This window comes from Nicotiana tomentosiformis, chromosome 1 (assembly GCF_000390325.3).
Source record: "Nicotiana tomentosiformis chromosome 1, ASM39032v3, whole genome shotgun sequence".
NCBI lineage: Eukaryota > Viridiplantae > Streptophyta > Magnoliopsida > Solanales > Solanaceae > Nicotiana > Nicotiana tomentosiformis.
In genome coordinates, this window is record NC_090812.1 from 10,975,725 (window position 1) to 11,000,425 (window position 24,701).

The 24,701-nt window shown below is 35.9% G+C and overlaps 4 protein-coding genes and 1 long non-coding RNA gene across 5 annotated transcripts; 3 read left to right on the top strand and 2 right to left on the bottom strand.

The window, feature by feature from the left end:
* Positions 1 to 6,720: 6,720 nt before the first annotated feature.
* Positions 6,721 to 7,477, bottom strand: LOC104101990 (non-specific lipid-transfer protein 1-like). The gene is made up of 2 exons (XM_009609565.2): positions 7,056 to 7,477; positions 6,721 to 6,947 (listed from the first exon to the last, which is right to left on the bottom strand). The coding sequence occupies exons 1-2, from the start codon at positions 7,391 to 7,393 to the stop codon at positions 6,938 to 6,940; spliced, it is 348 nt and encodes a 115-aa protein (XP_009607860.1). The 5' UTR covers positions 7,394 to 7,477; the 3' UTR covers positions 6,721 to 6,937.
* A 1,743-nt stretch (positions 7,478 to 9,220) lies between these two features.
* LOC104101989 (non-specific lipid-transfer protein 1-like) lies at positions 9,221 to 9,829 on the top strand. Its single transcript, XM_033657605.2, has 2 exons — positions 9,221 to 9,587; positions 9,660 to 9,829. The coding sequence occupies exons 1-2, from the start codon at positions 9,250 to 9,252 to the stop codon at positions 9,667 to 9,669; spliced, it is 348 nt and encodes a 115-aa protein (XP_033513496.1). The 5' UTR covers positions 9,221 to 9,249; the 3' UTR covers positions 9,670 to 9,829.
* Positions 9,830 to 12,319: 2,490 nt separating this feature from the next.
* LOC104101988 (non-specific lipid-transfer protein 1-like) lies at positions 12,320 to 13,078 on the top strand. The gene is made up of 2 exons (XM_033657606.2): positions 12,320 to 12,759; positions 12,868 to 13,078. Exons 1-2 carry the CDS (start codon positions 12,335 to 12,337, stop codon positions 12,875 to 12,877), a joined length of 435 nt encoding a protein of 144 aa, XP_033513497.2. The 5' UTR covers positions 12,320 to 12,334; the 3' UTR covers positions 12,878 to 13,078.
* Positions 13,079 to 13,390: 312 nt separating this feature from the next.
* Positions 13,391 to 15,896, bottom strand: LOC138893302 (uncharacterized). Its single transcript, XR_011408481.1, has 2 exons — positions 15,560 to 15,896; positions 13,391 to 13,850 (listed from the first exon to the last, which is right to left on the bottom strand). It is a non-coding gene; the product is annotated as an uncharacterized lncRNA (long non-coding RNA).
* Positions 15,892 to 16,673, top strand: LOC104101993 (non-specific lipid-transfer protein 1-like). The gene is made up of 2 exons (XM_070177263.1): positions 15,892 to 16,335; positions 16,444 to 16,673. The coding sequence occupies exons 1-2, from the start codon at positions 16,001 to 16,003 to the stop codon at positions 16,451 to 16,453; spliced, it is 345 nt and encodes a 114-aa protein (XP_070033364.1). The 5' UTR covers positions 15,892 to 16,000; the 3' UTR covers positions 16,454 to 16,673.
* Positions 16,674 to 24,701: the final 8,028 nt, after the last annotated feature.

The following is a 24,701-nucleotide window of genomic DNA, read 5'->3' on the forward strand; positions in this document are numbered from 1 at the left end:
TTGGTCGAGGATCATGGCATGAATCTCGGAACGGACCAAATCAGAAGTGGACAACTAGTTGTTTATATAATTTCCTTCTATAATGAGAGACATACCATAATTAGGTTTCCTCTACTATATAAAGAGGAGTTCCAATCATTTGTAGGGCATCATTATTCGCTAATAAGAATATACATATACATTGTTTTCTTTGTTCATCACTGTTCATCATTGTTTGTTTCATCCTCTGTTGTTCTTATTAACTAACTTCGAGACCATCTCGAATCGAGGTCGAGGCATTGCTTGCAGACCGGTTTGATTTATTTTGTTGTCCAAGTTATCTAGAGTTGGCCGATGCACTTGCAAGTTTACCATGATTTTTGGCCTCCCATCGACCCTTGGCCAAATCACGCCACGAGCGCTCAGCATACGAAGAGGTTGAAACCAGTTGTCGAACACAATCTGCAAGGTCCGGGACTGCACCATGAAACCAGGGGGAAGCTGCACCATAAAGAAGAATATAGATGAGGAGGTAAAGGAAACATAACAAGTAATCAAACGTTATCGGTGAAGTTCTACTTACGCTTCATGTTCTATTCTTCGGGGAATGGCATCTACTCGGCGGGGATTAAATTGGAGGTCCTAACTCGGACAAACCGGCACATCCATCCTCGGTCCTTGTCCTCGTCTATGCTCAAGCATAGCACCTTCGTGGCCCGGCGCTGAAGACTTATCAGTCCGCCCCGATAAAGACGAGGGCTGTATAGCCTAATGAGATCATCGAGGGTGAAAGACATCCCCTCGATCTTGCTCGAGAAGAATCTGAGCAAAATGACAATGCGCCAAAAAGAGGGGTAGATCTGGCCTAGGGTTACCCGATATTGGCGGCAGAAGACGATTATGACAGGATCGACGGAACCCAGTGTGAAAGGGTAAGTATACACACTTAAGAACCCTTTCACATACGGATTTAATTCCAATAAAATTTATATTCCTACAAATGCATAAATAATTTGGACTATATTTTAAATTCAAAATATATTAGTTCAAACAAATTTATTGGGCTAATATAATTAGATTAGTTATACAAGTCCAACATATATGGATTAAATAAATAAGTCTAAATCCATTGGACTAGCCATTTAATTGGGCTAAAGTGATGAGCTCACTTAATTAGGCCCAATATGTCATATTCCTAGAGGCCCAGTTTGGTGCCACGTGTCAAATGACGTGGCATGCCAAGTCAAACGGAAGAGCCAATAGGATCATGCCATGTATCAAAATGACAAGGCATGCCAAGTCACATTAAAAGGCCAGTGAAGTCGTGCCACATGTGCAAGTGACATGTTCTGGCCAATCAAATGCGGCCTTGTCACACTTCAATCTGATTGGTCGGAAAGAGTTTGTTCTTATCATAACTCTTCCCTCCCACAATTATAAATAGGGGTCTTCATAACCCAAAAAATACATCAGAAGTTATAACAAGAAGCAAGAAAGAGCTCGTGGATTAAACACTGCAAATTCCTCCACAAGTTTCAAGTTCAAGCAATCAAGCTCAAGTTCAAGTTCAAGCAATCAAGTTCAAGCTCAAGAACGAAGAACAAAGCAAGTTCAAGCTCAAGAACGAAGAACAAATCAAGTTCAAATTAAAACAATCAAGCTCAAGCAAAATAACAAGATCATCGTTCGTGGCAACAACTACATATTCAAGATCAAGCTCGAAGGCCCTTGAATCTTTTTACTATTGGAAAGAAGAATCAGAGGATTCATAGAGATTGTAACACTCAAATATTTAAAATAAAATACTACGATTGTTGTGATATTTTTCGGTCTTGATTTTATTTTCTTGACGCAAATTTATTGTCTACACCCACATCGTTATTAGTCATCTTAAGAGCAGCATCACTGCACCTATAAATAGGTCACGCCTTTCATTCAGTTGGCATCAATTGTTGTGTTTATAGTCCACATCGAGTCTACCTTTGATGATTCGGAAGCATTAACGCGAAGGTAATTTCTTCTTCTTTTCTTGTGCTTTTCTTCTTTTGTTGTCTTTTTTTTTGTAGGTCAAGAAAGTGAGAGTATATTCCTCCATGCATGAAGAACACAATTTGAGGGTCTGAAGGAATGGGTACTCATCCCTGCCCAACTATTAGAAAGATTACTCTCAATGTGGCTTGCCTATCGGAGAGATTACTCTCAAAATGACCCGACTATCGGAGAGATTACTCTCAATGTGGCTTGACTATCGGAGATATTACTCTCAAAATGACCCGACTATTGAAGAGATTGCTCTCAATGTGGCTCGACTATCAGAGAGATTACTCTCAAAATGACCCGACTATCGGAGAGATTACTCTCAATGTGCCTCAACTATTGGAGAGATTACTCTCAATGTGCCCCGACTATCGGAGAGATTACTCCCAATGTGCCTCGACTATCGGAGTGATTACTCTCAATGTGCCCCGACTATCCGAGAGATTACTCTCAAGAGACTTACATGTCCACCTTAAGATTGAAAAATATAGTTTCCTTTTAAGGACAAACCCACACAGAGGCCAACTTAAGGTGCAAAGGGACTTATATGTCCACCTTAAGATTGGAAAAATATAGTTTCCTTTTAAGGACAAACCCACGAAGAGTCCAACTTAAGGTGCAAAGGGATTTATATGTCCACCTTAAGATTGGAAAGTTATAGTTTACTTTTAAGGACAAACCCACGAAGAGGCCAACTTAAGGTATAAAGGGACTTATATGTCCACCTTAAGATTGGAAAGTTATAGTTTCCTTTTAAGTACAAACCCACGCAGAGGCCAACTTAAGGTGCAAAGGGACTTATATGTCCACCTTAAGATTGGAAAATTATAAATCTTCAACTCGAAGACTTCGTGGACTTGACGACATTGACTTGAATATTTGGAAACTTTAAAGATTTGATGGATTTTGCAGACTTCAACTTGAAGAGTGGCGAACGTGAAGACTTCAACTTGAAGACCGGCAGACTTGAATATTTCAACTTGGAGACTTCAACTTGAAGAGTAACGGACTTAAAGACTTCAACTTGGAGACTTGGAGGATTTAAACATTTCAACTTGAAGAGCAGCAAACTTGAAGACCGGAGGACTTAAAGATTTGGTAAACATGAAGACATATAAAATCCCTGAACTTCAGTGCAAATACTTGGTAGCCTCTTAAAAGACTATAATCGCCCTATTGAAGACACTGGTTTATCATGAAGGCTTGCCCCCTGTAAGTCATATGAGATCCAAAGTTCAAAAGAAGAATGAAATTTTAGTCTGATTTTCACATGTCGTTTGAATGAATTACTTCCATCATACTTCATTTGGACAACGACTAGGGCAATATGTATCTTTTGAACTTATGCGACTGAACTCAGAATAAAACTCTAAGCTGCCTACGTACCTTGGTGAAGAGTATCAAGTCATACCGTAGTTTAGAATGGGTGATTTTTTTTTTATTTTCTTATTTTTTATTTTATTTTTTTATGTCCTAATGTTTCCCTAGGCCGCCCCTTTCGAGGTTTTCAACCTAGAGGGCCATTTCTTTTTTGGGTGGGCCGTACATAGTTTAGACTCGTGCGGGCCAGGAGTGTAGGAACATGCAGTTTAGGCTCATGTGTCAAGGAGCGTTACATCTTCAAGGATAATACTTCTTCAAAAACTTGCCATTGATAGGGCCGATTCTCATGCCATCTGCATCAACTAGCTTGTAAGCCCCACTTGAATAAGCTTCCTGTACAACATATGTCCCATCCCATTTTGAAGTGAACTTCCTTATAGTTTATGGGAAGTAATTATGGGTCTTCGTACGACAAGGACTTGATCTCTTACTTGAAAGGATCTCGGGCGAACTCTTTTATTGAAGGCGCGAGACAATCTTGATAACATACAAGACGGCTTCGACTCCATAAATGAGTGAATAAGGAGTCGCTTGTGTTGGCGTGCGGTGAGTCATCCTATATGCCCATAGAGCTTCTTCCATACGGTCATTCCAATCTCGTTTGGATTTGGAGACGACTTTCTTTAACAAGTTGCATAGAGTTTTGTTGAATGCCTCAGCTAGACCATTGGCGGCAACATTGTACATCGAAGAGTTATATTGCTTGAAGCCAAAGAGATCACAAATCTTGTTCATCAACCTATTATCGAATGGCTTTCCATTATCCGTTATTATGTAATCAGGAATGCCAAAGCGATAGATTATGTTTACTCGGATGAAACTTGCAATATTTTCCTTATTTACCTCCTTAAGAGCAACATCTTTAACCCATTTTGAGAAGTATTCAGTTGTAGTCAAGATGTATAGGTGCCCACTAGAGGACTTTGGCAGTGGTCCAACAACATCCAATCCCCAAGCGTCAAACGGCCAGGATGCCACAGTCGGGTGCAACACTTCAGGAGGTTGATGAATAAAATTTGCATGGAATTGACAAGCCTTGCATCTTCGAGTGTAGTCCAAGCAATCTTTTACCATCGTTGGCCAATAATATCCCATCCTTTTTATATGGAAGTGGAGCTTTGATCCAGATTGGTGTGACCCACATACCCCAGAATGTGCCTCTTGCAAAGCTTGGAGTGCTTCTTCTTCCCCTAAGCATCGCAAGAGTACTCTCTTGAATGACCTTCTGTATAGAGTATCTTTGTAGTAAAGGAAGCGAGGTGCACGGCGACGGATTTCAGTCCTTCTCCTTGGATTTTTTGGAAGTATCCCATAGCATAAGTAGTCGATAATGGGTTGTCGCCATTCTTCTTTCTCAACTTCAGAAATAGCGACAAGATGCTTGAGTTCATTTTCTTCACCTTCAGTCCCACTGGGCGTGCCAGAATTTGTAGACAATAAATTGCGTCGAGAAAATCAAATCAAGACCGAAAAATATCGCAACAATCGTAGTATTTGATTTTAAATATTTGAGTGTACAATCTCTATGAATCCTCTGATTCTTTTTTCCAATAGTAAAAAGATTCAAGGGCCTTCGAGCTTGATCTTGAATATGTAGTTGTTGCCACGAACGATGATCTTGTTCTTTTGCTTGAGCTTGATTGTTTTAACTTGAACTTGATTTGTTCTTCATTTTTGAGCTTGAATTTGCTTTGTTCTTCGTTCTTGAGCTTTAACTTGATTGCTTGAACTTGAACTTGATTGCTTGAACTTGAAACTTGTGGAGGAATTTGCAGTGTTTAATCCACGAGCTCTTTCTTGCTTCTTGTTATAACTTCTGATGTGTTTTCTGGGTTATAAAGACCCCTATTTATAATTGTGGGAGGGAAGAGTTATGATAAGAACAAACTCTTTCCGACCAATCAGATTGAAGTGTGACAAGGCCGCATTTGATTGGCCAGAACATGTCACTTGCACATGTGGCGCGACTTCACTGGCCTTTTAATGTGACTTGGCATGCCTTGTCATTTTGATACATGGCATGATCCTATTGGCTCTTCCGTTTGACTTGGCATGCCACGTCTTTTGACACATGGCACCAAATTGGGCCTCTAGGAATATGACATAATGGGCCTAATTAAGTGAGATGGGCTAGCCCAATGGATTAAGACTTATTTATTTAATCCATATATATTGGACTTATATAACTAATTCAATTATATTAGCCCAATAAATTTGTTTGAACTAATATATCTTGAATTTAAAATATAGTCCAAATTATTTTACGGATTTAATTCTAATAAAATTTATATGCCTACAATATTATCATTTCTTCTCTTAGTGAATCGCATTTGAATTGGTTTAATGTTAACTGGCCTACCTAGAGGGTTGAGTTAGGTGTCATCACGGCTAGTTGAATTTTGTGTCGTGACAAGGGGAGTGCCGAAGTGAGTATGTAAGCAGACTCCTTTCACTTGATTGATTAGTTAGGAGTGATCCTTTTTCACACATAATTTAGGTCATCGTTTACATAAAGCTTAATTACGTAACTTTCATTTACTATTTACTAGGCTTAAGAACCTTCTTGTAGCTTAGCATCTCTCTCAGCTCTTTTGCTCCTCCGATCATCTCTTCGGAAGTTAATGTTCCACCCAACTGCAACCCAGTGTTCTTTTTATACTTTTTCTGAGAAGTTTATATTAATTGGTTAGCTTAATTATAGCAGAATAAAGAGAGAGTAATTTTGTACCATGAAATTCACTGAAGTATGATTTTCCAATTTGGGCTAATAACATATGCCGAGGGATCTATCAGTCGCAAATTTCTCACAAAAAATGATCGCTAAAATTACTCCCTCACTATATTTTAGACTGACACGGAAGAAACTGATAACTTATTGGTTACGTACTGCCATCAATTTTGATATATTTATTGAGAATTAGAATACAGAGTTATACTTCTACCTGATGTGATTAATATTACGAAGTTGAAGTTCTCTATTTTATTTTATCTTTTCAAGAAGTTGCTTTCTCCTCAGTTTTCTCATTTTAGCTTGCCTACCTTAGTGAAGATCCAGAAAAACTTTAAACCTTCTGTTATAAGACTAATAATAATATGTTACTTGCTCAACTAGGAGGAAGAAATGGCTTCAACAATTTTATGCAGTTTGATTGCATGTACCATAGGTTTATATACATGATACTGACCCAGTGATCCTGTCCAAAAAACTCTACATTGCATAAAAGATCCCAGTTTGTGATTCCTTTAAAAATGAACGGTGAAGAGTATTATGAATAGAGTAAATAATGAATCTTAGGAAAGAATATGAAGCAAAAGCAAACATATCAAAATGTCTATATCGCGGTTCATTAAATTTGGAACTGCTGAAATAGAAGTGAAATGCTACAAGCTTAGTAAGGCTTTAATTTGATCATTACAAGCAGTAGTTCTCTCATCATTTGGACTACTATTTGAAAAAAAAAAGATAGAACAAAATATGAATTTGGTGAGTCTTCCTCTCTTTATTTCTTCCACACTGTCATCATCAATAACCTCAATCTCAGTTGATCCTGCAAATGGTTGATAATAATATAACCAGTCAGAACTCAAAAGCTCATGTAGTTGAAGAATTACATGAAAAGTGAAAATTATCCTGAAAAGCAGATAATAAATCTTACATGTCACAGTTGACGCTTTTAGAAACAGTAATGTCCAATGTTACACCACACTTGCTAGGGAGAGCCTGGGCAGCGTCTTCCTTCAAGTTTGCATATTTGTTGGCAGCAGCCTTGACACAATTACATGCCGCCCTCTTGTCAGCGGTGTTTTGAGCCATACCTTTCAATGCATTCACGCCATTACAGCAAGCTGCTCCTGGATTGCCGCCCTGAGTAAGGTAAGGGATACATGGTGCTAAAGAAGCATCCACTTGACCACAAGTAAGAGCCTGTCCTGGCTCAACCATGAACTGAATCATGGCCAACACTGCAATTGCTGAAATAATGATTCCCTTCATCTTTCTTGTTAGTGGAAGATATATAGGGTTATAAATTCAAGTTGTATGTTTTCCTAAACTCTCTGAATTGCTATGATGTTTGAAGCAGGCTGTGGTAGGTATATATAGGACTCTCCTAATGAGTGCAAACAAACAAGTAAACAGAATGTTGTTTGGGGATAGGTCGGAACTGTTACACTAGTTTGGCTTTTTCTTGATCTTGGTATGTCATTTATAGGGAAAAAATTATCCAAATCAGATTCTTTCTCCCTTTATAATTTCTGGAAATCTGTATGGTGGGGGGACATATTGTCTTCGGCTTCTGACAATATCTTGGAGAAACTAAGGTAATTAAGAACCATATCTTATTTGAATTTGAGGACACTACATATGATCCTGTTCATGAAATGGAAAGAGATGAAGTTCAGCATACGGGCTTCATAGTTCTAACAGACTGCATATATATATAACTTGGTAACATAGAAGACTGATAGCCAATGACCTTAGTAAAATAGCTTTGATTCCTTAAATAAATTAAAGCAGGAGAAGGGTAATCTGTGCAATCTTTTTGGGATCTCCTAACATGCATAATGTCCTAACTGATAAAGCAAACATTAATTTTTAGTATACTTCAGAATTACTTGTGTGTTTCAGTTCATGTAATATAAGAATTGATGGGATGAAACGAAACCATCTCTTTTTATCTCTGTACTGATTCATACATCTTGTTATCTATGCACATTTCAACAGTCTCTGTTACATTTTATTGTCATGGCCGACCCCAGACTTGCTTGGGAATGAGTTGTAATTGTTGTTGCTGTTAATCCTTCTTTAAAAAAATCTCTTAGCTGATAGGGCACCTATTATTGACCAATTTCATCAGTCCAAAATTGGTACGAGTAAAAGAAAGAGAGATTTATTCACTAAGTTCAGTTCGTGAACTCGATATATTAGTGGAACAAGCAGAGAATTGACAGGTTCAGTTTTGATAAAGGCTTTTTAGAACTCCAAACACAAGTTGAGTCTTTCAGTCCACCACCAGAGTAGAACAAATCTAAGTTGCTCGGACAGGGGTGTGGGTATCCGACATGGGTGCGGATCTAGAGGTCGGATACTTCGAAATGTAAATTCTAAGATTCGGGGGTACGGATGCAGGGATCCGGCTAAAAATAATTCAAAAAAAAATCTCTAAATTATGAAAAATTTTGTGGAATACTTACGTATAGCTAATAAAGTGTGGATTTCTTTTATTCTCAAGTTGTAGATAAGTAAAGCATTGATTTCCTAGTCAAGGTATGTTATTTTCTTCAAATGTACCCTAGTTTTGGTTCTGATTTCGGGAATCAAATTGTATCTCGCCTCGAATTTTTTCGTCCGTCGTGGTCAAAGTACCCAAAATTGTTTGACCAAATCCGATACGGATCTCATACCAATACCCACACCCATACTAGTGTCGTGTCGACATAGGTGCGGCACCTAAACTGCGGTGTCGGAGCAACTTAGGAACAAATTCTCACATTGCAGAAGTAGTTCTTTGCCCTTTGTATGTCCTGAAAGTAAAGAGTTTTGATTCACCAAAAAATCAACAGAACTGATGGAACCACCAACAAGTTGATAAATGACGGGAACAGTAACGGTTTCAACGGCTTGCACTAAACAGTGTGTGGCAGAAATGCATTGAAAAAAGCAAAACAAACAAAAGGAGCCAAAATAGAATAACAGATCTTACTTAAGCAAGAAACCACTCAAAACAGTGAAGCAATCATAACTACTACAATAAATACACCCTCTGTGCTTTCCTTCTAACATCCCAAAAACAACAAAGGAGCTAAAGAAGCAAACAAGCCTAACCTTGAAATATTCCACACACAAGAAAGATGAAGGGTATCATCATTTCAGTGATTACAGTGTTAGTCATGATTCAGCTCATGGTTGAGCCAGGACAGGCTCTTACCTGTGGTCAAGTGGATGCTTCTTTAGCACCTTGTGTCCCTTACCTTACTCAGGGTGGCGAACCTGGAACTGCGTGTTGTAACGGAGTGAAAGACTTGAAAGTTATGGCTCAATCTATAGCTGATAGAAGGACAGCCTGCAATTGTGTCAAGGCTGCTGCCAACCGATATGCAAATCTGAAGGATGATGCTGCTCAGGCTCTCCCTAGCAAATGTGGTGTTACAATGGATATTCCCGTCTCTCGTACTATCAACTGTGACATGTAAGCTTATTATCATATGATTATACATCTCAATTAGTGTTATTGCACATTCTGACTTGTTTCTTTTTGCAGAATCAACTGAAGTGATTCATTGCAGCCAGAAATGTGCCAGGCTGATCATACCAGAAATACATGGAACCAAGTTTTACCTTATCTACTTATTTTGATGTATAAGAATCTTTGAGATATTATAATAATACAATACAATACTCTCTTTTGTCCTCTCTGGACAATTATGCCAATGCGCATTTCATACTGCAGAGTCAATAAAAGCATACACGGCTGTATGAACTACATATATAACTTTGGAAAGACAAAAGTTGTTCTGCGATATCGACAGGCATCTAGTTCAATGCCTTAAGTTTAACTTCTATACACTTACAGTATAAAAATAACTACAGGTGACAGTCCATAATAAATAGGATTATTAACCTGAAAAATAAGGCAGGTAACTTGCTATGAGAAACATCCAGTTCAATGCCAATGCGTTAGCCTTCTTTCTCTTGTGGGTCATAAAGGTTGGGATTCAAGACATTAATGAGCAAAAAAACGACTAAACCAACTTAAAGAATTTACGAACTGCTCTCCAATCCTATTTGGCACATCAAGGAAACATCATTTGATCAACTTTTAAGTTGCAAGAAGCTCCTGTCTTTAAAGACCACCCAATCCAATATATTCCAAGTAAGATCAGTTGCTAAAGAATGTATATTTGCCAACTTGCCAAGTGATGCATTCTTGAATTTGATCAAAATCTATCAGCAGTTACTGCAAATCTCATCTAATGCAGTTAGTTAAATCATACAGTATATTGTTTTTCCATAACCAAGATTTGGCTTGACACTATACTCATCCTTTAAATTTGTCCATTGTACTTGTAGACAAAGCAGTCTAAGGCTCTCAGCCAGACAAACTGCAACTAAAGAAGATAAGGTGTTCCGGAATTCGTCTATATCACTCAGAAATAGACAAATGCCACTGGAAACATATATATGATTGACATGTAAAAGAAATGGAAATTCCAAACTAATATAAAAGTCTTCCTTAATCACAAAAACATCACCGAGCTAACAGCTAACCTCAGATGCAACTGCTTTAGTCCTCCACTTATTTTCTCATAAACGTCAATTAAATGTAGAGGAGGAAAAGGACAGAATGAGGTATCAGTCATGATAAATGATCTCACAACAATTTCTTTCTAAAATCGCACTATTTCACGAATTAATAATTTATTATATAAACATTACTAATTTTTTCGTTCTCATCACTAATTTGTAATGCTTACTGGCTCTAACCATAAGGAACTCCAGTTTCAACCTAATAATAAACTAAACAAAGTCAAATGCTAAGTTTCCTAAATAATTTTATTATTTCAATATCAAACTATCTAATCCACAAAGGTTAAAATGATTTCCTCCTCAAAACTATATTTATATAAAAGAATTTGACAAGAAACCTGAAAGTAAACCTTGAACCTGCCAGAGCATCTCTACAGACACCGCCCTAATGTCAAATTATATATTTCACATATTTGTATTTCTAAACATAATCTATGCAAAGAGTAGTTTTTTTTTACTTAGCGAATTCAATTGAACTCTCTTTGCACAACATGGATCCGTCGAAGTTAGATGACTAGCACATTTGTAATGGAAATGATAAAGACTAAGTTATTCTAGCATGTTTTCGCATGTCCACAAAGTTGACTTGGAAATACAAAGCTTCAAAGAGAAATCCACATTACAAGAAGGCCAAATATAGCAATTTTGTAAAGGAGCTCAAAACTATACCAAAATGTTTGAACTGGGAAAATCTCAGGAAAAAAAAGAAGAAAGAATAACAATAAGAAAGGGTGAGAGGAGCTCTAACAGCACCTCCTTGTACTACTCAGACATTAGAGAATGTTACACCTATCCTCTCGGTTGTTGTAATAGTTTCCAAAGTGGTTTAAAAGGACCTGGGCTGCTCCACCCTATTGCCTTAAGGTTTTGGGTTAGATGCTCAGCAGGGGCAGAAGGGGGCCGAATTACACTGTATATATAAGGCAAAATCTGTTTTTTACCTCTATATATATCCCCGTGACATAGCTCAAAAGTGTAGCTTAGTGGTCAAGCGGGTTCAAAACCTTTGTAAGGTCATAGGTTCAATTCCTACTAGCTACAATCTTTTTTAACTTTTTTCTTTTTGAACCCCCTTAGCGGTGATCCTGCCTCCGCCACTGATGCTCAGATTCCTTATTAGATAGTCCCCTCCCCGCAGATAAATAACATATTAGAGTTGTTCAGTAAGATCATCATAATCAGTAATCATTATTACATTACACCATATCCAGGCCATGTTACTTTCAACTGCTGTACAGAGTTAGGACAACATCCCTTATGTCTAGCTGTTGAGACTGGCAATTTGAAATAGGTATCTTAACTATTGTCAAATTTTGGAGGACAGATGCATTTTAGTAATATCAACCTAACATTTTTTAAAATAAGGAAATGCCTGGAAGTGTAATTTTCTGCAATCAATGAGGATAAGATTCTTCAGTTCATATACATGCCCAGAACACAGTACAACAACTGCAGGAAACATCACAGCTGCAAGGAAAACAGTTTTGACCCCATCACTTTCATCTTCTAATTGATTATCCATGACATAAGAAAGGGAAAAGGCCAAAATCGTGTAACAGATTTTACATAAGCCATTAACTGACCTTTCTTTTATTAGCCATCTTGAGAATACTATATATATCCCCTTCTATGCCTTCAACTATACCAGTCCACAGGGAGAACCAAGAAAAGAAAACTAGTAATCCAAGAACTTCAAGTTTTCAACAGAAAGCGAATATGAAGGGAATCATCATTTCAGCAATTGCAGTGTTGGCCATGATTCAGTTCATGGTTGAGCCAGGACAGGCTCTTACTTGTGGTCAAGTGGATGCTTCTTTAGCACCATGTATCCCTTACCTTACTCAGGGTGGTGATCCAAGTGCAGCTTGCTGTATTGGTGTGACGGCATTGAAAGGTATGGCTCAAAACACTGCTGACAAGAGGGCCGCATGTAATTGTGTCAAGGCTACTGCAAACCGGTATGCAAACTTGAAGGAAGATGCTGCCCAGGCTCTCCCTAACAAGTGTGGTGTAACACTGGACATTACTGTCTCTAAGAGCGTCAACTGTGACATGTAAGATTTATTTTCTGGTTTTCAAGATGATTTTCACTTTTCGTGTAATTCTTCAACTACATGCACTTTTGAGTTCTTACTGGTTATATTATTATCATCCATTTGCAGGATCAACTGAGATTAAGATCATTGATGATGACAGTGTGGAAGGAATAAAGAAAGGAAGACTCACCAACTTCATATTTTGTTCTATCTTTTTTCAAATAATAGTCCAAGTGATGAGAGAACTGCTTGTAATGATCAAAGCTTTACCGAGCATAAATTGTTTCTGCAATTTCCCAAGATTATTGAACTGTGACATGGACACTTTGATAGTTTATTTTGGCTTCATCCTCTTTCAAAAGATTGATCATTTACTATGTCCCTCATCCTCTGAAGTATTCATCCCTAAAAGGAAGCACAATCTAATGTTAAATTTAGTAAAATTGGAACATGAACTCTGGTACATGCAATCAAATAGCATAAAATTGTTCAAGCCAGAATGGATTTCTTCCTCCTAGTTAAGCTAGTAACAATCATACTCCATTTGCAGAAATTTGAGAACAAGATAGTCCATTAACTTTGGTTAAAAGGAGAAAAAGAAAAAGCTCCAGATCAGTTGCAATTTTGTCCAAATAACAACAGAGCGCTGTTCAATTTATGGAATATACCTTTAACTTTAGCAACTTCTTTCCTCTATAATTCTGGTGCTAAATATCATCAAGAGTACAATGCTAGGAATATCAGTCAAAGTGGATCTACAGAACCTTAAGTGCCTTTTTTAATGGAAGGGGTGGCAAAAAGACTAAGCTTACACTCCATATTCTTATCAAGATAACTCCTATTTATTCCTCCTATGCTAACTTGTATTTTGCTTCCAAAGCTGAACTGTCAGGATCCCATGGACAGGACCATCTTTCAGTTGGACCATTCATTTTCTTGGATCACCATGATTCATAGCTTCTATAATAGGCCTGGCTCCGTATTCCGTTTTCCTTTTACATCATCCATCTTTTCTGAGAAAACTAACAGTACGAAAGTAGTAGGGATGCAACATTATATCATTCATAAATTACTCTCTGTTCCCCTTCCCTTTCCCAGGGATTTGCAAGCTGCAGTGACAAGTATTAATGATGAAATGAATTCTTGTGAGAACACTACTTGTGCCTCTTTTTAGAATTCTTGGGGATAAGTATAAAAGGACATAAAATTCATCACTGGTAAAGGATGAAAAAGAAACATTATTTCAATTCGATTTCAATTAAGGTTTATCTGTAGCACGATACTTAACAATCACCTAGTTAAATAAACTGATATATCATCAGATGATTGGATTATCTTAGCCCCATGAATTTCCCCTAGAACGAATCCAAGAACTCAAACACATTAGTGCAGATTACCAGTATATGCCAGCAGTAGATTCTATTATTTAACATCTATTAGATTTTGATGATATAAAATGTATTAAGATGACATTGGCATCATATATTTAATTACTAGGTATCTTTACGAGTTTCTCTTCAGGATTAATAGTAATAATGGATACTTATTTCTGAAAATCTGAATTTTGCTAGTGATGCCAAAGCAATTGTAGTCAAGTCCTAATGCCAGTGTGCGTGATCATCAAGATCTCTTTTTTCCCCTCATCCTAGAGTGATAATCAAATTCTTGAATTTTTCTCTCTTATGGATATCCTCATGTAATTCACACCTAGCAACATAATGCAGAGATATTAGCACACAAGGCAGAGTTTACTCATTTGGCTCAGACTTTAGTCCAAGTCGACCAACTCCTGAGGGTAAAGAAATATTGACTGAACTTGCATATATAAGTTTGTTGAGTTTGAATAAACACGTTGACAAAAGAAGATAGGAAAATAAATAACACCCCCCCCCCCCCCCACTCTTAGGACCTATAGTGAGATAACCGCAAACTTGCACTGCTTGTTCTAAACTAAGGGAACAATGTAGTACTAGTCAAAGCACAAAGAGCACCAGATGAGTTTCGAAAAAATACCCATTTATTCAGCTCTCTTTCTCAATCTGTTTGTACAAGTGGGATTGGTTTTGCTTAAAGTAGGAAAAGAAACATTATCATTCACAAAGAGGGATGACAATTATCCATGTTCATTTTGTCAGTGGCACTGAAACACCATCTCTCTTGCATCAGTTCTCATCACTTCCATAATTTCCAAGTTGAATAGCTAAATGGTTGTAAGTTGTATGGGAGAATTTGTTTGAAAGGGACTAATTTTTCTCATTCTTTGTCATTTTGTTTAGGGAGTAATATTCTTTTGATTCAACCGGCGTGTAGCGAGGGGGTAATAGTTCCCATGCTGACCCCTTGAATCAGAACAATCGCTGATCAAATAATCATTTAGTCGTTTTTATCATTAGATGTCTTAATTCTGCTCGAATGTTCATTATCAAAAATTCTGCTCCAATGTTCTCTGCTAAATGTTCTACTCATGCATCGAAGTGTGATCATCTGCTAGGGAAAAAAACATTTATATTCTTGTACAAATCATTTTGGGGGCTTTCTTGTTCCTTTACAAATGATATGCTAAGAAAACCAGCAAAGTGATGCACAAATTAATGAAGCTCGAGGATATATTCCACGAATACGTTGGTTCGCTTTGAAGTCTGATCCAAGCTAACTAAATTAAGACTCAAATGCATAAAAATGAGTTTGAGTTCATCTAATCCAAAAGCTTACAAGGAAATGATGATCAAAATAGCTACTTGATGCAATCAGTAAATAATATAGGGAATAAATCGATACATCAATTTGTAAGTTATACTAAACAGCATGCATGGTTTACCTTTTTGTCATACTGGCACACAAAACAGAGATATGTATTTCGCAGATGGCCAATTAAGGCTGCAAAAGAAAGAAAGTGGTTTTCTGATGCAAAAGAGATAAGGTTTGTTGAGTTCTTTTATCCCTAAGCACCACTAGTAGAGAAAGGTGAGCATCATCAATACCTGCAAAGAACTATCATAACATGTAAGACTATTTGTTCCTTTCTTCTGAAACAAATCAGGAAATGACATAACAAGGAAACAAAAATCCGAAAAGAGATAACTGATATTACCACAGCAAAGAACAACTTACTTTTCTTAGCACTTTTCATATTCCTATATATACCCTCCTAAGACACTGGCTAGTCATCAACACGGCTAATCAAGAATCCAGAGAAAAACACCTGCCTCACTTTCCACCTTAAAACTATCTTTTTTCTTACACAAAAACTGAAGAAAAGATGAAGGGAATCATCATTGCCATTGCAGTGTTGGCCATGATTCAGCTCATGTTTGAGCCAGGACAAGCTCTTACCTGTGGTCAAGTGGACGCTTCTTTAGCACCATGTATCCCTTACCTTACTCAGGGCGGTGATCCAAGTTCAGCTTGCTGCAGTGGGGTGAAAAGCCTAAAAGAATTGGCTCAAACCACAGCTGACAAAAGGACAGCTTGCAATTGTGTCAAGGCTGCTGCTAATAGGTACGCGAACCTTAAAGACGATGCAGCTCAAGCTCTTCCCACCAAGTGTGGTGTCACTATGGATACCCCTGTCTCCAGAACTGTTAACTGTGATATGTAAGTTACTCTTTTTATGCATTTAGACAAAAGTTTAATTCACTATTAAAAAATTTCTTTTCTGACTTAAAATCTTTTTCCGCTTTTTCTTTTCCTTTCTGTGGACAGCATCAATTAAAAGACAGGAGGAAAACAAAGAGCATCTGCAAGAAAATAAAGAAGGATGACTTCTTATTGAATACTCATGTATTTCGTTTGCCTATCTTGTACTTCTTTTCTTGTATCTGCAAGAAATAATGGTTCTGGATTGCGTAACATCGGAGAACCATTTTTAATACTCCAAGCTTTATCAAGCTTTCTGATGCCAACACTAAGTATAGTGAAAGCAATTTCATTTACATGCTTGTTATGATTCCCTTCCGACCAATTCATTACTTAAAGGAGGAAAAATGGAAAACTAATGACCCTTTTATATAAAACGTTAAGAATGCACATCTTGATATATACCAAAAAGAAGAAGAAAATATAATTAAAAGAAATCCCCAACAAACAAACAGAGACCAGAGTCCAACTTGTGATGAACAACCGCTAACTATTTCCTCATGGCCAACTGATGAAATCATTAGTCGAACCTCAAGAGGTAAGAGATAATCTTAACCTTTATTCTGTAGCAGATAACATATCCCCAAAGGAGCACAATGAACAAATTGAAAAAGAACTGGTGTAGAAAAAATCACAACTTGATGATCAATAACTTCAATTATCAGAAAGCCCCTACTTTTTGTGAGTCGAATATCAGATATTTTTATATTTGGCAAATTTAATATGTTTGAAATAACCAACTGCAAGTCGATAAATAAGCGAGAAAGATTACCAAGCACAGAAGCACTTGTCGCCATTGCTGAGGTTACTTCGCGACCTTGGTAAACTATGCGTCCTCTAAACATCAAAATAAAATAAAACTGGAAGTTGTACTTAATTAATTACTGAATTCCCTCAAATTGGGTGGGCAACGGCCGGTTTTTCTAGCAAATCCGTAGAAATTTTCAAGGGGGAGATGCAGGGAATAGCACTCGAGTATTAGTCACTTTAAGAATGTGGTGAATTAAGTACTTTGGTTTCGAGACGGAGTTTAAGAAACTTGTGGTAGTTTAACGGATAAAAATTTTTTTGGCTAAAATTAATAAAAAATAATTGAATTATTTTTAAATTTAAAAGTGTGTTATTTATTTTGAAACAGAATAATATCAACTAATTTAAAACGGAAGGAGTATTACTTTTATTTATTTATTTTTTGGCTAAAAGGGAAATAGTCAAACATTGTTTTTTGGAATGAATCTACATAACTTTGCTTCTAATAAATCTTGTACTAGGGTCGTTTGGTACGCGAACTAAAGTATTCCTGGATTATAATCCTCAGATTATAATTTCTGGAATAATTTATCCCACCTTATAGGTGGGATAAAATAATACCAAATTTGATGGGATAAGGTGGGATAAAATGGGATATCCAGGATTAAATTTGGGACAAAGTTTATAGTACTATGTTTGGTTGCTGGTATAAATTTATACCACCAACCAAACATAGTATAAATTTAGTACCATACTTTATCCCACATTATCCCACCTTATCCCACATACCAAACAACTCTATAGTATTTAGTAACTGTTAAATTTGACAAGATTCATGTGAACTAGTGTGAGCTTCCTTTAAGGAAGAAATTGATAGATGCATTTTTTATGTATTTATATTGCACTAGTTTCTCAGCACGTGCGTTGCACGTGTATGACAAGTCATATTAACTTTGATGTATAAAATAATCTCAATATATTGTTAAAATAAAATTTAGAATAATTAATTATACATGAAAGAAAAAAATATAAGATTCTGTGAATGTGCATCGGTGACTTATTTATCGAAGTAAACATGATTGGATATCGTTTGAACCTACGCAACGAATAATTATAGTTTGATTAGATATATATAATCTTGCTTATTTTGATTTTATAAAGTACAAACATGTAATGAAACATATATCATATAATATTTTTTTTATAGACGATAATAATGATGTTTTCATTTCATCTGTTTAGGTTGCTTTCTTGTGACCAAAAGTCTAGTTGTTGAAATTAATATATACTTAAAAGTACAACTTAAAGAAGACATATTACGGTAGACATAATTTAATATTAAATATTAATTAATCCTGTACATTTAGTCATTACAAAACATAAATGTACAAAAAATTGTGTCATGCTAATTAGCCATAAAATATGATATAAGCACATAAATTTGTTGGCGTAATATCTTGTAAATTGGGACTCTAACATCACAAAACCAAGGATTTGTTTATTTCACCGTCATTCTAAGCAAAATTGTCCCATAAAATAATAATTGTATGATCACACCTATATTTTAAAATTACAAATTGCTATTAACTTATTCATATGGTGCATCAAATGAAAGATTTTTATGAAAATTTGTAATTTTAACTTTATCTTTTATTTGTAAATATTATTTCTCTTTTCTTATTCCGTCATATTCCAAGAAGTGACTATATTATTACTAACATGTAAATCACATTTGAAAAATATGATATATCACGTATTGATAAGTATCAAGTAATTATGTAAGAACATAATTCATAAATTTATATAAATAGTGGCGGAGCCAGAAATATTTTGAAGGGTGTTCAAAATTTAATGTATATTTATAAAAAATAACTTTTGACTTATATACATAATATGATTTTCTATATACTCAATATTATTTTTCAATCAAGGACTTGAAATGAACACCCTTCACTCTATATGGCCATGCCACTGCCTATAAAGAATTATCCAAGATATGTCGTTACTAAATTTATCGCCTCTGTCAACTATTCAAAATGATTTGAAAATCTTTTGGGTGGGAAAATAATTATCGGAAAATATTGTTTGTGTTATGAAAATAATTATAATGTGGATGTCCATTTATTACTCCGCTATAGATAATCTTCTTGAAGAAAATTATCCGTTTGGCACTCTACAAGCAGCTGATGCAAGCAGGTTGCAAGCAACTCAATGAAATGATTTGCAGCAGCTTCTTATTAAACAGGTAAGTTACAAGCAACTCATGCACACAACTTACAAGCAGCTCAAGAAAAGCCTCGCAGCTGTTTCCTGAAAAGTCTCGTAGCTGCTTCCTTTCATCTATAAATAAAGGAGTTTTCAGTTCATTATGTACATCAGTTTGAAGTTGAATAAAAATATCAATCTCCATCTATACTTGTCTTCGATTTATTTACTTTACAGTCTTTATTTTATAACACGGTATCAGCACGAGACTCTGTCGTTTTGAGCACTTACTTCAAATTTAATTTCTATTTTAGTGTTCATCTCCGATGTAAGGCGATACTCTTATGTCCGTGGTTAGATCTTGTTCTTTCCGAGCATCATAAGGCAAATTATATCCTTGAGGCGTGTTCATCTCCGATGTAAAGCGACACTCTTATGTCCGTGGTTAGATTTTGTTCATTCCGAGCATTATAAGACAAATTATATCCTTGAGGTGGTGAGTTTTTCTTCTTGGCAGTAGTGATGTAAATATCACTTACATCTGGAGTGGCCAAATTTGCGTAATTTAATTTGAGCCTTTTGCTTATATTTTAATATCTTTATCATCGTTTGCTTGGTTATATGTTACGTATACATTACCTATTTTGGTATTTATTTTCATCCTAATTATCTTAATAAAGGAATACAAAGTGGATAACATTGTTAGATCCACTTAAACTGCAGCAGAGTTTGCAAGAAATATACAACCACCAGAAGTAGTTATGTTTCGTATATCTCATTGTAACTAAATTTTGTTAACCACCAGAAGTGGTATATGCCTATGACCACCAAAAGTGATAATTTAGGCTTTCTATGGTTACAATTGAAGATAAGCTAGAGAAATATTCTCTATATTACATGCATGCCTCGATTTGCTCCTGAAGTAGTAAATATTTTAAAAGAGGTTGAAGCATCACAATTTGATGTGATTAATGCGCGTTCAGATAATTACGTTCGATTTCCTGAAGGATGAGAATTTTTGATAAATATTAATTCATTCCCTGAAGTGAATGTGATAATATTAATAAATCCGTAAATATGAACGCACTCTTGATGTAAATATATTACAATTCACCTCTAGAAGAGTTAATATGATTGAGAGAATATATACTCGATATTTCGTATTTTAAATTTGCTCCTGAAGAAGTAACACAATTGAAATTTTCTCCTGAAGTAGGAAAATATTATGAAGAGGTGTTTTCTTGTGCTTAAACAATTGTTTTATATTGTTTATTTGATTATGATTTTCTCTCATGATACCGGAAGTGTCTGAGCAATATTTGATAGTACAAAATGTATCAACAACTCCTGAAGAGCTAACTGTTTGTCTAAAAGACACATGACACTAGTAGTGTCTGATAAATATTAGATTGTGGATAATAAATGAAGGCTCTCGAAGAGCTTATATATAAATATGCCATTCATATTATATGATTATGGTCAAAACATATGATGTAGTAAACCTGAAGTTTACTAATATAAATGGCTATCATATTGAGACCACAAATGATTGGAAGATTGAAAATTTTCATGTTTCCACAATCATAGGGGTAAAATAATATGTATTTAAGAAGTTACCCGTCTTATTCTTCAATTTGTACTATATCATGTATCACATTAAACCAGAAGTTTACTAATGCAAAAGCAGTCACAGTAACCATAAGTTGTACTAAGGCAAAAGTAGTTATTGTAAGCCAGAAATTTATTGATATAAAAGTAGCCACAGTAAATCAGAAGTTTACTGATGTAAAATTTTATGCCATAGTAAACCATAAATTTACTTAGAGATAGCACATGCCATGATAAACTTGAAGTTTTTATTTGTCATTTTTAAATAAGCTATCTGAGAATTCAGATAAGCATATACTGAAGAACTAGGAGATTCTTCAAGAATACTCTTGTGTTGCTTGTTCTTCAAGAATACTCTTGTGTTGCTTGTTCTCATAATAAATTGATTATAGCAGTTAAAGTTGGGACTAAAACTCCTGAATTCTGGAATATATAAAAGGTGAATATGGGCTCATTCACCTATATGTGAACCACTTATAGATGCATATATAAGATGGTTACATGTGTATTTATTGTCAACCTGCAGTTTGGCATTTAAAATTGCCTTTCTCAATTAAGAGCATAATTTTCAGATTATGAAATCAAGATAGTTCATCTTAATGATGCTGGTTTATATCCAAGCAAGTTTAGTATTGAATACCTTCTATTAATGGCTAAATTATTGCTGATGAAAACAAAACATCATGTGTTGGTCTAAGATTTTCTAAATTGCATACAACAACACTTGTATGCATCAGACCAACAAAATATGATAAGTCCTCCCCTCACAATTGGTTTAGGATCAGAAATCAAATATTTTTACTGTCTAATAACTTTTGATGTGTGGTATAGGTTTCCAAAGAAGATTGGGGATATGAGTTAGTTTTTTTAACATTTGGGGGGTGGAATAAACAATTGAAAAATATATTATATGAATCGAATTATCATTAATATGATCCTTACTTAGAACATAATTCAAGTCAAATGCCAGAAGCATTTGCTGATCTAAAATTAAATATCATATTTCAGCTGTAAATGCTCCTATTAAAATTAAAGTCCTTGAAGGATAAAGTTTATTGCACGCATGAAGCGTAGTAAACCGATCAGTTCCGAAGGTAACAATCGTTGAAAATGATAGGAGCAAGTGATAAAAATGATCATAATGAGGAGGAAATGAGGTCTAGAAGAGCCCACTACATAATATTTCATGAAACTCCATAAGAATATCAGGTACCTAAAAATAAAGAAAGTGATGAGATCTCAACAAATTATGTCACTTGCGGACCGATACAAAATGATCGTCGACGATATATTTGATATAATATGGTGCACAATATTATAAAAGATTGTGAGGATCACACATGTAGTCCAGACACCTGAAGATGTCATGTCATTTAGATGAAAGTCATAACCTATATGACTCATTTGATCAAATTTATATAAAGATACTTGAAGGATTTAAAATGCTTAAAGCATATAATTCAAAAACTCGAGAAATGTACTCAATCAGATTACAAAACATTTTGTATGATTTAAAACAATCAGGGCGCATGTGGTATAATCGCTTCACTGAATTGATGAATGAAGGTTATATAAATGATGTCATTTGTCCATGCGTTTTTACAAAGAAAACAACATCATAGTTTGTTATACTTGTTGTTTATGTTAATGACATAAATCTCATAGGAACTCCAGAAGAGCTCCAAAGGGAAAAACTTTGTCTTAGTTTGCAAATTGAATATTTAGCAGACCAGATCTTTATCCATCAACCTGTCTATACAGAAAAAGTCTTAAAACTCTTTTACATGAACAAAGCACACCCATTAAGTATACCAAATGGGTATTCAATCACATGAAGCGAATAAGGATTCGTTCCGACCTCCAGAAAAGGATGAGGAACTCATTGGTCCTGAAATACTCTATCTCAGTACAATTGGTGCACTTATGTATCTTGCTAATGCTAACAAAGGTGGTGCATATCATATTGGTTGTGCAGATACAGGTTATTTATCCGATCCCCATAAAGTTTGATCTCAAATCGGGTATATATTTACATGTGGAGGTACTGCCATATTATGGCGCTTCACAAAGCAATCTATTATTGCTACTTCTTCAAATCATGCTGAGATAATAGTTATTCATGAAGCAAGTAGGGAATGCGTATGGTTGAGATCAATGATTCATTTTATTCGAGAAAAATGTGGGTTGGAATGTGCTAAAAAATTCACAATATTATACGAATACAATGCTACAAGCATAGCCCAATTAAAGGGATGATTTATAAAAGAAGATAGAACGAAGCACATTTCACCAAAATTATTTTACACACATAATCTTTAGAAAAATGGTGATATCGATGTGCAACACATCCGTTCAAGTGATAATCCAGCATATTTGTTCACTTTGCCAACTTCAACTTTTGAGAATATGGTATACAAGATTGGAATGCAGAGACCCAAGTATTTGAAACAAAGTGTAACGACCCGACCGGTCGTTTTGAATATTATAACCCTGTTCCCCCATTTATTACTCAATTTATGCCTTGCAATTGATTTATGACATATTGAGTTAGTTGGTTCGGGTTCGGAAGGAATTCAGAATGAAATGAGACACTTAGTCTCATAATTGAAAATTTTAAGTTAGAAAAGTAGACCGGATATGGACCTATATGTAAATGACCTCGGATTTGAATTTTGATGATTCTAATAGTTCCGTATGGTGATTTTGGACTTAGGAGCGTGTCCGAAAAAATATTTGAAAGTCCGTAGAGGAATTAGGCTTGAAATGCCGAAAGTTGAATTTTTAGAAAGTTTGACCATGTGGGTTGACTTTTTGATATCAGGGTCGAAATCCGATTCTAAAAATTTTAATAGGTCTGTTATATCATTTATGACTGGTGTACAAAATTTGAGATCAATCGGACGTGATTTGATAGGTTTCAGCGTTATTTGTATAAATGAAAAGTTTTAAAGTTCAATAGGCTTGAATTGGGGCGTAATTCATGGTTTTAGCGTTGTTTGAGGTGATTTGAGGATTCGACTAAGTTCGTATGATGTTTTAGGACTTGTTGGTATATTTGGTTGAGGTCCCGAGGGCCTCGGGTGAGTTACAGATGGTTAACGGATCAAAAATTAAACTACAACAACTGTTGCAATTTCCTTCTGTTGGAAATTTCTTCTGCCAGAATCGAGCCCAGAAAAGCGAGCCTAGAATCGAGCCCAAATAAATCGAGCCCAGAAAAATTGATCCCAGAATCGAGCCCAGAATCAAGGATGATCGAGCTCAGGGTCGAGGGCCACGATCGAAGGCAGGGTCGAGGATCAGGCTCGAAGCCACGATCGAGCCCGGGGTCTAGGGCCACGATCGAAGGTAGGGTTGAGGATCAGGCTCGAAGCCACGATCGAACCCAGGGTTGAGGGCCACGATCGAAGGCAGGGTCGAGACCAAAGTCGAGAGCTAGGATCGAGGGTTAGAATCGAGGCCCAGGATCAAGGCCCAGGATCGAGACCCAGGATCGAGGACCTCGATCGAAGGCCAAGATCGAGGCAGTCTGGGCAGAATTATAAAAAAATAGGGACTTCGTCCCATTCGCCATTTTTGACAAACTGGAGCTTGAGGAGAGGCGATTTTTGATATATTTTCAAGGAAAACTTGAGATAAGTCTTTTGTGATCATTTTTAATCCATAATATTGAATTATCATCGAATAATCCGACTAGATTACATGATTTTGAGATGTAAATCGGAGATTGGAACTTAGAAATTTGGAAATAAGATTTGTAG

Bases quoted from the DNA above. Each gene is read 5' to 3' on its own strand.
- LOC104101990 (XM_009609565.2), bottom strand. From the start codon at position 7,393: ATGAAGGGAATCATTATTTCAGCAATTGCAGTGTTGGCCATGATTCAG.
- LOC104101989 (XM_033657605.2), top strand. From the start codon at position 9,250: ATGAAGGGTATCATCATTTCAGTGATTACAGTGTTAGTCATGATTCAG.
- LOC104101988 (XM_033657606.2), top strand. From the start codon at position 12,335: ATGCCTTCAACTATACCAGTCCACAGGGAGAACCAAGAAAAGAAAACT.
- LOC104101993 (XM_070177263.1), top strand. From the start codon at position 16,001: ATGAAGGGAATCATCATTGCCATTGCAGTGTTGGCCATGATTCAGCTC.